The sequence below is a fragment of the Arvicanthis niloticus genome, chromosome 21, assembly GCF_011762505.2.
Source record: "Arvicanthis niloticus isolate mArvNil1 chromosome 21, mArvNil1.pat.X, whole genome shotgun sequence".
NCBI lineage: Eukaryota > Metazoa > Chordata > Mammalia > Rodentia > Muridae > Arvicanthis > Arvicanthis niloticus.
Genome location: NC_047678.1, coordinates 40,174,623 through 40,188,085, shown reverse-complemented (window position 1 = coordinate 40,188,085; position 13,463 = coordinate 40,174,623). Strand labels below are relative to the sequence as shown.

Below are 13,463 nucleotides of genomic sequence, written 5' to 3'. Positions count from 1 at the left end.
AACTGAAACATGGTGACAGATGTGGCCCTGCTGATGTTTTCTAAAAAGTGCTAAGAGACAAAGGTGGGTCCTTCAAAAGGAGTCAGCGAAGTCTGCACTGGCCTGTTGTAGATTCTCTGTACATCTCCCAGGACAGTACCAGGGGCTTTTCTGTCCCTGCACTCTTGAGTCCCTGGGGACACCTTAATCTATGCATGGAGCTTGGTTTCTATATTACATCTCCGTTAGTCACGTCACCAAATTGGCCGGTTGGAGGTCTTGCTCCCGTAGGACGTAGTGGGCTTCCTAGGACTACTCTTGGGGCCACAGAGGAAGGTGGTTGGTGAAGAACCCAGGAGCTTGAGCCCACCCTTCACGTGGACTTCTGACGGTAATGGAGGGTGAGGTCCCCACCACTCTTCCATATGAAGTGCTTTACTGTCCGAAGGTCCATATTTGGGTCCAAAACCTGAATAGGCAAAGTGAGAATGTCAACATCACTAGCAGCTAAAGACATCTTAACCAGGGACTCTGCCTGCTGGCCCAGCCTGCTCCCCACTCTTCCTAGAGCCTGATATTTGCTTCCACACACGGAGTCTGAAATGTGCACCTCTGCTACTCACTAGCAGCACCGGCTCGGCCCTGCCAGCTGTGGCCACTCTCCTGCTCTGTCTTGGCTGAAATCTGTCTCTTCACCACCCACCTCCACTCCAAGTTCTATACTGTGACAGATACCACCCTGCAAGTTAAGACCACCTTGCCTGGTTTACCCAGCACAGCCCTACTGTGAGCATCAGGAAACCTGTGTCTTCTTCCCGAGCGCCTCCCGCAGGTGACGAGGAGCTTTGGGTGTGCTGAAGAAACTTTCCAAGAGACACAGAGCTCTTCAGAGCCTCGGAGAGCAGACACCTTAGAGGTCGTCAGCTTGAGACTATGCATGTGACTATGGGCACCTCTGCAGGGAGAAGCTATGCTCTTCAGACCACTCACCTGGTCCTGGCACAGAAGTTCAATTTTCTCCTCTGCCAACACAGCGATATCCTCCTCCTTCTCCTGCTCTGGTTTTTCATTATTAGAAGAGCTGGTGGTTTGGGACTCGTTATCCAGGTTGATAATCTTCTCATACACATGCTCCATCACCTTCCGGACCTGCAGCATGTCACTGGCAGAGAGCCTGTCTCTAGAAAAAACGTGTGTTGACATCATGAAAAAAGTCTCTTATTTTTCATTTGTGTCAACATCTAAGATAAATGTCGCACAGACACCTGAAATCAATACATGTTTTCAGTCACTGCCCCATTCACTTGAGAGCTGTCAGGGGAGTTCCTGTGCTGCCTTCAAGGGCTCATGCACACACAACAGCCACTTGTCTTGTATGCCTCCAAGTCTACGCTTCAAGCCTAGGCAGACCCATCAATTAAGTACCACGGGCTCAGTGTTATCTCCTACTGCTGTAGCTTCAACTAGAAGGAGACAATGAATAGCCCAGGCTAGACATTAAGCCACAGCTTGCTTCAGACCACAAGCCTAGGATTTGCAACTGAAGTCCCTCACTTCCACGCCCTTATCTCTGATATCAGTAAACTATCATGATATCTCACAGCTACAGTTTAAACTGTACTAGGATCTTGGAGTCATTAAATCCACTTTAAGTGGTGTCTATGGCTTGCTATAGTGATCCAATGTATACATGTGGAGGAGGTGGTGGGGCAGGCAGCGGTGTGGGTGGAACACTACAGTCTCACAAAGGTCACTCCTCAACTGTTTGCTGGACCAGCAGGAACTTGTCCTCTGTGAGCTTGGGAATCCCTGTGACAGTTTTAACAGCCTTGTTGACTTCACTCGCTAGCCATACATACGGATTATGGTTCAGACTTCAAGTTCCCTGCTGTAAGCTTCGCTCCAAGCCACTTCTACCTATCAGGAATTTCTAGTGGTTACTGGATGCTCTGGGACCTGACACTGAAATTCCAAGTCATGAAGCCTGACTCCAGATCCTCCTCTATGTACCTCCAAAGAACAGGGATTACAGGTGTGTGCTATCGTACATGGCTACTTGGTTTTGCTATGTAATCTTGGCTGGCCTGGAACTCACTCCATTGCCCAGGCTGGCCTTGGCCTCTGCCTCCAAGTGCTAAGATTAAAAAGGCATGTGCCAGCAATTATGGGTTAAACTTAATTTTGACAGGAGACAAAATTCATAGCTATCAGCCTTCAACCTTGCACCTGTCTCCCATATTATAAAGTGAGCTAAAGGACAGGGACACCCGCAGTGACCAGAGTAAGGAAGTACAACAGTTACTTACTTTTTTAAAGTTTTTGCTCCTGAAGATGCATGAGGTTGGAGGTAGAAAGGAATTTTGTTGAATTTGGGCATATTTTTCTGAAATATTAAAAGTGTAAGAGGTATAATATAGTTTCTGTTAGCTGATGAAACTAAAATGCTGTCAACAGGAAAACAATTTATAAATAACTATTTTTACAATAAAAATGACTTTTAATGAAATTTATAGTAAGTTATCAATAGAAGTATGCCTTAGGAGAAAATTTCTCAGAAAGTATGATGTTTAGTTTACAATAAAAATAGATGAAGACAAATTATATGTAGTATTAGTGTCAAAAATAGTGGCATAGCTCTTCTGAAATTATCATTCAAGGCATTACAAGAAAACAAACCTAAATTTTGAAAGCTCCATAAATCAAAATATTGGGGCTGATGACTAAAGGCCCCAACAGAAGTTTGTGTAAGTATTCTGAGAAAGCCCCAGGACGTTCTTTTGAGCAGATACTTGGGCACTGGTGGGCCCATCATCCAGTGGAGAGGCCATCAGGCCCTCCTACCTCTGACAGAGGAAGGTCTACTGTGACGGCTGAAATCCAGCCAGCTTTTCTGGAGCCCATATCATAGTGTCACTAATGCACTCAGGTGAGTTCTTATGGGAGCCTGGACAGGGAAGGCCATGGAATACCAAACAGGCGTCACACTGGCTCTAAGTACTTGGGGTGTATCTGGGGTAGAAAACAAGTTTCAAGAGATGAAATTCCTTTTCCTACGGCTTTAAGAATATACAAGTAGTCAAGAGGACTCAGAAACGTCTAGAAACAGACTGTGTCTGCAGAAATTTAGTGCACTATACAGACGGGACAGCATTTCAAATTAGTAGACAGGACAGACTCCTACAGAATGCACTGGCACACAGCTTAGTTCTCTGGAAAAAGTTAGAATGTCAGCACACAGCAAACACAAGAATGGACAACAGAGCTAGAGGCAGATAAGGAAATGATAAAGTACGAGAGCTCACATGACAGACACTGTGAATCGGGAGTATCTAACAAAACATGGAACTCAGAGCTCATATGACGGACATTGTGAATTGGGAGATACCTAACAAAACACGGAACTCAGAGCCATAGAAACTCAATTTGATTATACAAAAATTAAGTTTTCACCTGGGAAAGAACCTTGAACAAAATAAAAGTTTAATGAAGGCACAGAGGAGTCAGATGAATTGGCAATGAAAGATTCACTGTGAGTCAGTAAGACTATGACCCAGTTAGAGAATCGACAAAGGACACAGACAGGAAGGTCACAGCAGAGACACACGGTCAGTATGAAAAGACTCCTAACCTCACCATGAATAAACAAACATCCACACTGAAGTCACTAGACAGTATTTGCTGATGGTACAGCAAACATCAAGTGTCCAGTGAGCCATGGCTGTGGCAATCGGGAATTCATATACTGTTGGCTCAGTGTCTACTGCCTTTGTGAGAGGGCAATTTGGCATTATCTATCCAAATTTAAAATGTGCATACTCTTTGATCCAGCAATTCCACTTGTAGGAATTTATCCTAAAAACTACACAAAGATACATATACAAGGACGGTCACTGCAGCACTGTTTGCAATACAAGACATTGGAAACAACCTGAGCCCATTAATAAGGGGCTGATCAAATAAAGAACGACACATTTACACAACAGAATAGGGTGCAGTCCTTAAAAGGGAATAGTCCATAAGTACAGACATGAAGAGATGTCCAAAACTTTTTTTTTGTTGTTGGTTTTTTTTTTTTTTTTTGTTTTTCGAGACAGGTTTCTCTGTGTAGCCCTGGCTGTCCTCGAACTCAGAAATCCGCCTGCTTCTGCCTCCCAAGTGCTGGGATTAAAGGTGTGCGCCACCACCGCCTGGCCAAGACTATTTTCAAATAAAAGAAAAAAGTTGCAGCACACTGTAAGAAATTTCGTGCAAAATTAAATGAACTATACACTTACATATGCACACAAATAATATGTGCTTGTGTAGGTGCAGAAAGTGGCAAAGGCTGCACCAACCTCCTATTAGATGCTCCCTCTGGGAGAAGGATGGGTGGGAAGAGGTGGGACTTCAAACACTGATCACATTATAGAATAAGCATATATTACTGTTCTGACTGAAACCAGACAAAGATAAAAGTTGCTATGTAAGTAACTATCAGATCCATCTTTAATTTTGGAACTTCAGGACTGCAGACAGGATTCCACTGGGCAGGTGATTTTTTTTTTTTTTTACAGTGTAACATGGTCTGGGAAAAGCAAAGGGCAAAGTGGGAATGAAGAGAAGACACTTACATCCACAGTGATGTCAATCACCCATTGTGGCACCGTCTCATTGAGAAGCATTGCCTCAGTCTCGCCCCCAGAATCCCGGCAGAGCAGCCTAGACACAATCCATCAGGTAGTCAGTGTCATGACAAGCAGGGGGACATCAGAGGGGGAGCCCTCACAGCGCTCACTGAGGACAGCAGAGGTGATGGGAGAGTAAGGAGACCTGGGCCCTGATCAAGCTGCTTCTGAGTCCTAGGTCACCACAAGAAGCACTTAGCCCAGGGTCTAGCCAGTGCCATGCATGGCACAGACTTCGCCTGCAGTAAGAGCTGGAGTTTGGTTACTACGCTCAGGAACTATCACAAAAGAAGAAAGCCTACACTCAAGGGAAAGGGAAGCATCATCCTCACTTCTGACCACCATTTGACAGATACTCTAACACTTCGCCCTTCTCCACCCTCCACCGGGCTTGCTCTCTTTCCTAGAGGGCCCAAAGAGTCTTTCCCCACACCCCAGGTTGAATCAGTATAGATCAAAACAGTTTGCAGGATCAGCCTTGCCCTCTTGCCTGGCTCAGAGGGAGGGAGGGAGAGAGGGAGGGACAGTGTGTGTGTGTGTGTGTGTGTGTGTGTGTGTGTGTGTGTGTGTGACTTTTACCTGGGCCCTTTGCTATTAACATTCAGAGGGAGGGACAGTGTGTGTGTGTGTGTGTGTGTGTGTGTGTGTGTGTGTGTGTGTGTGTGACTTTTACCTGGGCCCTTTGCTATTAACATTCATTGCACCAGGACGGTGTGTGCGTGTGTGTGTGTGTGTGTGTGTGAGACTTTTACCTGGGCCCTTTGCTATTAACATTCACTGCACCAGGCATTAAGTATCTCAAGGAGATGACACTCATTATTAACGACAACTGCTCATGTCTCTTTGGGCAGCATTTCCTAGCAAGAGGGTTGGTTTATTAAGCAAGGCCTTTCTCAGGTAGGGCCTCTAGTCCTTTTCATCCATACCTGAATAGTGTGCGACCTCCAGCTTCTCCAAAGATCACAGGGGTATGGGGGGGCACTTGGAAATAACCATTTCCCTTCTGGACTCGGCCCTCCTGCTCCCCACTCACTAGGAGAGATAGGCAGGCTGTTAATGCTGAGACCTCAGCTTCTAAACACTGATCACACAGGCTGTAAACACTCCAACATTTTAAAAATAAAAAATCCTGGGGCTGGAGTGGTAGCTCAGTGACTAGAGCACTGGCTGCTCTTCTAGAGGACCTTGGTTTGGTTCCCAGTCCCACACAGTGGCTTATACCAATCTGTAACCCTAGCTCCGGGGGATCCAACACCCTTTCTGGCCTCCTTGAGCACTAGGCATGTAAGTGTTGCCCATACATACACACATGCAGGAAAATTGATATACATCAAATAAAAATGAACAAATCTAAAAGAATATTTAAATCAAAACCCTGTTCCTCGGTCAGTGTTAGAAATCTGAGTGGAGGCAGCTGGAACAAAGGCTCTGCAGATTAAGAGGACTGAGGGCTCTTCAGAGGACCTGAGTTCAGTTCCCAGCTTTCTAGGTCCAGGACATCTGATGCCCTTGTCTGGCCTTCATATATACCCACACATAACTGGCATACACATAAAATTTTTTAAATATTAAAAAAAGTAATAAAGGTATAAACAAGTAGGAATTAAATTCTTGAAAAAAGAATGTGGTATTCTATATATAAGAGCAGAGAATCTCATCAGAGGTCAGTACGCTGCCCACTGTGAAACAGCCTCCTTTGGAGGACTTTAATACAAGAAATAAATGTAGTTGACCCAGTGCCTGAGCTGCACGCACAGCCCCTGCCAGTCCTCAGCTCCCTGAACCTGAGCACAATGGCACCATCTAGCACTTGGGAGGATCTATGACAACTGTGAGAAATCTGGGACTGTAAGAGACTTTTCTCAAAAGGAGGAGAAAGGGCAGGGAAACCGCTTGTATAAACATGTGTCTTAAATGTACCGGTGCAGAGGTAACAGCCCCTGTTTCTGTTCTGAATATCAAACGGATATGGGGGTTTCTTTTATCTGTGAGAGCCACATCCCACAGTGGTCTCATCTCCACTCAGATGCAGGAGAGACAACTAACGGGCAGACCACAGGCCACGTCAGACTTTAGCATACTATGTTAAGTCCCCCTGGCCCATGCAACTGCACTTTTCTGAACAAACACACACTAACCATGGTTCACTTCATTCTCTTCCTCGTCCATGGGAGTCACATGTGTTCTGGGCCAGTACTCCAGGAGCGCCTGTAGTAGAAGTCCTCCTAAGTTCACTGTGGGTTAAGAGGAGAAATGGGAGAGTTTGTTAGCTCCAACCTAAGACAGGAAGTTGTCAATGTACACTATCGGCAGGGGCGGCTATGAACAGGGCAGTTATGGACACTTGGAGGCAGGGGTGCTTCTCAGGATGAGGATCACAAGTGAGGCCTTAAAGAAGCTACCCAGAGGCTTGGTGGCTTCTGAATCAGCACTGTTCAAATGTTACGACATTCTTCTTTCTTTTCTTTGTGAGTTCAGCCTGGCCTTTGACTCATCTTTTTTTTTTTTTTTTTTTTTTTTTTTTGAGACAGGGTTTCTCTGTGTAGCCCTGGCTGTCCTAGAACTCACTCTGTAGACCAGGCTGGCCTCGAACTCAGAGATCCACCTGCCTCTGCCTCTGCCTCCCAAGTGCTGGGATTAAAAGCGTGCACCACCACCACCTGGCGTTGACTCATCTTCTTTCTTACTACTCTCAAGTACAGGGATTAGAGGCACGTGTTGCCATGCTGGGGTACACATGCTGCGGCGGTTTGAATAGGTATGTGCCCCTCATCCAGCCCCAGACTCATGCATTTGAATGCCTGGCCAACAGGGAGTGGTACTAGTGGTCTTGTTGAAGGAGGTGTTAGAAGAAGCATGTCTCTGTGGAGGTAGGCTTTGAAGCTTCCGATGCACAAGCTAAACGCAGTGTGACATACACGGTCTCTCTTTTCTGCCTGTGGATCAAGATGTAGAACTCTCTGTTCCTTCAGCACCATGTCTGCCCACGTGCTGCCATGCTTCCTGACATGATAGTGAACTAAACCTCGGAAACTGTAAGCCAGGCCCAATTAGATGTTTTGTCAGCTTTGTTAAGAGCTGACATGGTCCCTGTAGGGCAATGAAACTCTTAACTAAGACATAAGACACATCCTCAGGCTCCCAACCCAAGACCAGAGACAGGCAGGTTTTGGTGCTTGATCTCAGAATCAAAGCTGCGAAGAAAACACTACCCTGCTGTTCAGCGGTCACTCTTTTCCATCCTTTTGGTGGAGACAGGGGTTTTACATTGTAGCTAAGGCTGCCCTGGAACTCATGACAGTTGTCCAACCTAAGCCTCCTAAGGGCTGAGATTACAGCGTGAGCCACTATGTCTGGTTTAAGCTGTTCTTTAAAACAAAATAATAGGATGTTATTCAGAGATACTCCCCTAAGCCAGCAACCTTGTGTTTGTAATGTGTTGGATTGTTACACACAAAACTCTTATTAGAAGAGTGCTGAATGAGATACAGTGTTAATGATGTGCTTGTGCAGTGGTGATGTACATCTGTAATCCCAGCACTCAGAGGCAGAGGCAGGTGGATTTCTGAGTTCGAGGCCAGCCTGGTTTACAGAGTGAGTTCCAGGACAGCTAGGGCTACACAGAGAAACCCTGTCTTGAAGGAAAACAAACAAACAAACAAACAAATGACAGTAAGAGTCATGATGTGGGGGATGCTTATGAAGATGACCAGCCTCCTTCTTCAATCAAAGACACTTAACTCACGTTTTGGGTCTGACCCATCGGGACTGCTGAAGCCAGCATCTTTCGCAGAAACCCAGGCAGCAAAGCAGTCACTTTCATCCAGAGTAATGGTCAGCATCTGTTGGAGGTACAGTGTCAGCAGCTCGCTCTCTCTCCCCTCCTCTCCAGCATCTGACCCTGAAGCATTTGCACACTAGACTAAGGTTAAACTCGCTTTACTCAAGCTCCAGGCTTAAGTGACAGCATATTAAGACAGGGAAAGCAACTGCATACATTTAAAAACAACAAATTCCTTAAGAATAATTAGGACATGGAGGGGACCTTCAATTATCCAAAATCACATAAATACTGATTGCCTAACTCACCCCTGTTTTTAGGTCTACTGAGAACCAATTTGGAACATACACCATTTTAAATCTTTTCTTAATTTCATCTTCAAAGTCCACTTTGCCCAAATCTTCCACTTTGCATGCCTGCATAAGAAAGCACAATGGTCAGGGTCAAGTAAGGACCGGATGGCTCATCCTTCATCCTCCAGATGTCACATCTGCTTAATAATTCTAAAGTATATTTCAAAGACAACATAGCCAACTTCTTTTATTCTAAGGCTTTTAAATATCTACCTGCTAGTAAACTTTTAAATTAGTGAGTTGGAGGGATGGCTCAGTGGTTAAGAGCACCTGTCGCTCCTGCAGAGAAATGGGTTCAGTTGCCAGCGGCCACCAGCTTCACAACCGTTCAGTTACTCCAGGTCCGGGGAATCTGGCGCCCTCTTCTTATCTCCCTGGCACCAGGCACATACATGGTGCACAGACATATATGCAGGCAAAAGCTCATACACATAAAAAAATCTTAATCTTTTTTTAAACTGAAAATAATATTTTCTATTGTCGTGGCTGTAATTTAATTTTTCTAACACTAAGTTCCTTTGACACTCACCTAGAAGCACTATCAAGTAAAATTTTCAAAACAAAGGGGAGAAAAGTAAGCAAGAAACATATTACAAGCGCTTGCTTAACGAGTGCTAAGTCTCTTTCCCGAAGCAGCTGGCTCAGGGAATAACCAAGAGCTTTCCACTCCTGACCCTCTTAACACTTCTATGGCTGGAGGGATGGCTCAGTGGTTAGGAACACTTATGCTTGCAGAAGACTCAAGTTCAATTCCCAGCACCGATACGGTGGCTCAGAACCACCTATAATTTCAGTTCCAGGGAATCTGATTATCTCTTCTGACCTCGGTAGGTACCAGGCAAACACAGTTATGAAGGCAAAATACTCTTACATACACAATTTAAACAGTTTTTTTTAAAAATGAACTTCTGAACACCTCTCATTCTAAAAATGTAGTATTCCTCCAAAGCCTTAAACATCTTTGGTGCTAGGGTAGTTTCCAGTTACAGTTCTCTTTAGTGATGAACCCAACACAGAGTGTCTGCTGACTGCTCAGTTCAGCGTTACCATGGCTTCTAGTGTCCCAGTAACCTCCTCACAGGTAGACATGAACTCTCCCGCATCCCACTGCTCCATAATGTCCCAGGGAAAGCGTACCCCACTGTAACATACCCAAACCACAGGAGATGCCCATTTCCCAGAAGTCTATGTCATTTACTGTACCGTACACATATTCCTTGGTCCCAGCTGGTACCCCCAGACCACTCTTCCTTAAATCTCTGGAAACCCAAGCCCCATTCCATTCAAATGCAGTCACAGATGGTTATGTCACCCCTCAGACCTCCATCATATCTGTCACCATAAAGTCACTGTCTCTAGCTACAACTGGACCATTACTGCTATCTGGAAGTGCATGTGTGCATGTGAGTATGTGAGCAAGCCTGGACTCCTTTTGTCCTCCTCCCAGAGCAAAAAAAAAAAAAAAAAAAAAAAAAACCCAAAGGTGCCATCTGGTTGTGTTCTGGTCTTCCCTTGGAAACTTATGGACAGTCCCTACTCCCAATGGATTCCTCTCATGAGTAGTGAAACAGGCTCAAATTCTTCCACCCTAAACACACACCTGTACACACCTGTACGTGTACACACACACACACGAGTAAAAACAGTCTCCCTTGGCTCTTGCTCCTAACCCTTTCCCGACTACCTCTCTCTGCCCCACTCCTGTAATCCAGTAAGACAGTTTCTTTCTTCATTGCTGTTAACACTGAACCCACTGGCTGCTACCTGAAGCAGCAAAGTCCCAGAGTCCCACTCTCATGACTCAGGTATTAATTAACTCAGCTCCTTTCTGAAATCCTCACTTGTCCTTGAGCTTTCACTGTTTCCTGGTTTTCTTATTCATCTTTCTCACACACTGGTGGCTAGCTTATTCTCTTCTTGGTCATATTTCTTGGAAGTCCTGACAATCCCATGACATCATCTGTACTGCCCATGCTGAGGGCTGCTGTGTGTCTAGCCTGCGCCGGTGTCTGCTATCAAGATAAACTCATATGTACCATTTTTCCGATAGCTGGGCTGTCAGTCTGTCTCTACCACTTCAGTCCACAACAGAAGTGCAGGACTCATCCTCACGTCTTCCCCTCCTTCACACTCTCCACTGTCTTTCTTTTGTGTCCACCCATCTCACTGTAGCGGATTCCTATGTGCTGAGCCCTGTGCTGCAGTTTTGAAATATGCCCTTTATATCACCAGAAAGTGGTTGCCCTTATTTCTGGGTTGAAGCCACAGGTTCCAACAAGTCCAGCAGGTCATGTAACTGGTCACTGGCTACAGACTAGAACACAGCTCTGCCCTCTCCTTCATGTCCCCAGACTTCCTTGACTTCTTTACCCTGTTAGGCTTATTATTTACCAGATCATGTGACCTCGGACTTTCAAGGTTCATATTCAGACACGGGAAGCTGTTGTTTGCAGACGACAACCATGACACATATACCCTAGAGCTCCACCAAGTAGAACTCTATCTCATCCAGACAGCAGGGTTCTACTGAGAGCAGCTACCAGACCAAGAACAAGGGACAGAACCACAGGTAGAACCAAACTGCTAGTTTAATTAGAGACACAGTGTGGCAAGACTCTTGGGTACTGTGGAGACAGACAGTGATAGGGAAGGGAGGGAAGTCTGTAAAGAATCAAGCAGTTTTGCTGATGAACAATTAGGGCTTTTCTGGATCCTCCCAGTTACCATGGGACCCTTTTGTAAAAGAAAGGACAGGACAGAACATCTCTCCTTACACCCACTGAATGATCCAGCCTAAATGCCAATAGCATAACGATGAGAACCTTCCAAAGTAAAGTAGCATTCGATATGATTTGTAATACAGTGACCAGTGAAATGGTTTACATGCTTAAAAAGGTTAGCTACTAGCATACCATCCAACATCCAAAAATATCCACCTCCAAATAAAGTATTAATGCAAATAAATATTATCATGTACAGAGGAGGAAAACTAAGAGAACTACACGACCCAACAACAGGCACTCACCTTCAACACGTCCCAGTATGCCACATTGTTATTCGTATCTTTGGTTAATATGTGCCGCTTATCATTTAGGATGTGGCACTGAATGATACTAGCGCCCCCTAAAGGAAGAAAAAAAAACAACTGGCAAAAGACAGTCAAGTAGCACCTATGTGCAGGTCTGGTGACAACTCTGGAGTTAGTTCTTCCCTTCTGTCTTTACATGGTTTTGGGGAGAGAAGCCAGGCTGGGAGGACTGAGCAGCAAGTGCTGAGTCAGCTTGCCAGCCTGGCCTCTACTCCAGCTTCTCACCTTCCTCTCCTCTGTAACTCCTCAACAGTATTCTATTCCAGAGGTTGCTAAGAGCTACAGATGAATGTGCCAGGCAGGATGCTAATCCTAAGTGCAAACATTAAATGCATTCCCCTCCCCCTTTAAAACTCCCATCTGACCTTCTCTGGCTTGTGCCCAAAGACAAGATTAAAGATATTGTACCCTGCTATTGTGTTGTAGGGTAAAATATGAACAAGAGAATAGTGCCACATTATAAAGGCAGCCCTTTTGTATACTGAAAGCAAAAGGTGTCATGTCCTGTTTGCAGCAAACAGAGCAGCAAGGTTCTCACACAGCTCCAAACACACAAAGCAACCCTCAGGTCTGGGAGAACAAATCTCATCTGTGTACACGTACTGAAGCACCCCACGCAAGCCCTCATCTGTACCAATAGCCATTAATAGAAATATCAAAAAAAAAAAAAAAACCCTCATTTCTTGTGGCTGCTGGTAGGTGGCCCATGGGCCCCACACCCTTGTCCACATGGGCAGCACTGATGGGACCCAGTCAGTTACTTAAAAATCACTCATGAAGGGAAGAGGAGACATTCTGAGGAGGTGTGAAGGGACCAGAAGAGATGACCCAGGAGTGGATATAATGACATGTGATACACATGGCAGAAACAGTCAAAGAACACATCAAACATGTTCTTAAACACCCTTCTCATCTCTTACCATTACTTTCTTGTGTTAAAAGCAAACCCATGGTACTGGGCTTTTGTCTGTAGCAGCACTGCATTTAAGCAGAGGCTGCCACTTTGACTGTCATCACACTCATTAACTATAACCTCATTAAAGTCTGCTTGCCTATGGCCTTACCTTTAATAACTTGGTCGGGCTGTGTGCAGAGGGGCGTTATGGGGTTTGTACAATCATTGTCATAATCACCAGAGGCTCGAAAATTATGAATTCCCTTCAGTGTCTAAAGGAAGAAAAATTAGTAATTTCATCATCTTATGTTCTCTAGGCTCGTCAAGTGTTGAGAAGTTACAGTTGTAGAACTAGTAAATGCTGAGGTATGGCAGCTACACAAGACACACCCAGTCATAGCAGGGAACCATGGGGTCAACCAGCAAGAAATCCCTGACAAATATTAAGAAGAGAATGTTGAGCTTTCTAAAAAAGAAAAACTTAAATACAAAAACCAGTGCCCTCCAAACAAACAACAAATGCACAAGACCCTGTGGTGTTTGAATGAGAACGGCTCCCATAGGCTCATATATTTGAATGTTTAAAGAATTAGGAGGTGTGGTCTTATTGGAGCACCGAGGGTGTGCCTTGTGGTTTTAAAAGCTTATGCCAGGCCCACTTTCTCTCTGCTTGCAACTTTTGGACCACCTGTGAGCTCTGAGC

The 13,463-nt window shown here is 45.1% G+C and overlaps 1 protein-coding gene across 2 annotated transcripts in view; it reads right to left on the bottom strand.

Annotated features, from left to right (window-relative positions):
- Positions 1-258: 258 nt before the first annotated feature.
- Wdr48 (WD repeat domain 48) overlaps positions 259-13,463 on the bottom strand; it is a 29,507-nt gene continuing 16,302 nt past the window's right edge. For both annotated transcript variants that reach the window (XM_034484559.2, XM_076917742.1), the window contains exons 10-19: positions 12,930-13,032; positions 11,803-11,900; positions 8,733-8,840; positions 8,389-8,485; positions 6,782-6,877; positions 5,570-5,675; positions 4,590-4,677; positions 2,286-2,362; positions 970-1,159; positions 259-448 (exon numbers count right to left, since the gene is read on the bottom strand). In XM_034484559.2, coding sequence (XP_034340450.1) covers positions 353-448; positions 970-1,159; positions 2,286-2,362; positions 4,590-4,677; positions 5,570-5,675; positions 6,782-6,877; positions 8,389-8,485; positions 8,733-8,840; positions 11,803-11,900; positions 12,930-13,032 — 1,059 coding nt within the window. In that variant the 3' untranslated portion in view covers positions 259-352. The remainder of the gene's footprint in view (positions 449-969; positions 1,160-2,285; positions 2,363-4,589; positions 4,678-5,569; positions 5,676-6,781; positions 6,878-8,388; positions 8,486-8,732; positions 8,841-11,802; positions 11,901-12,929; positions 13,033-13,463) is intronic.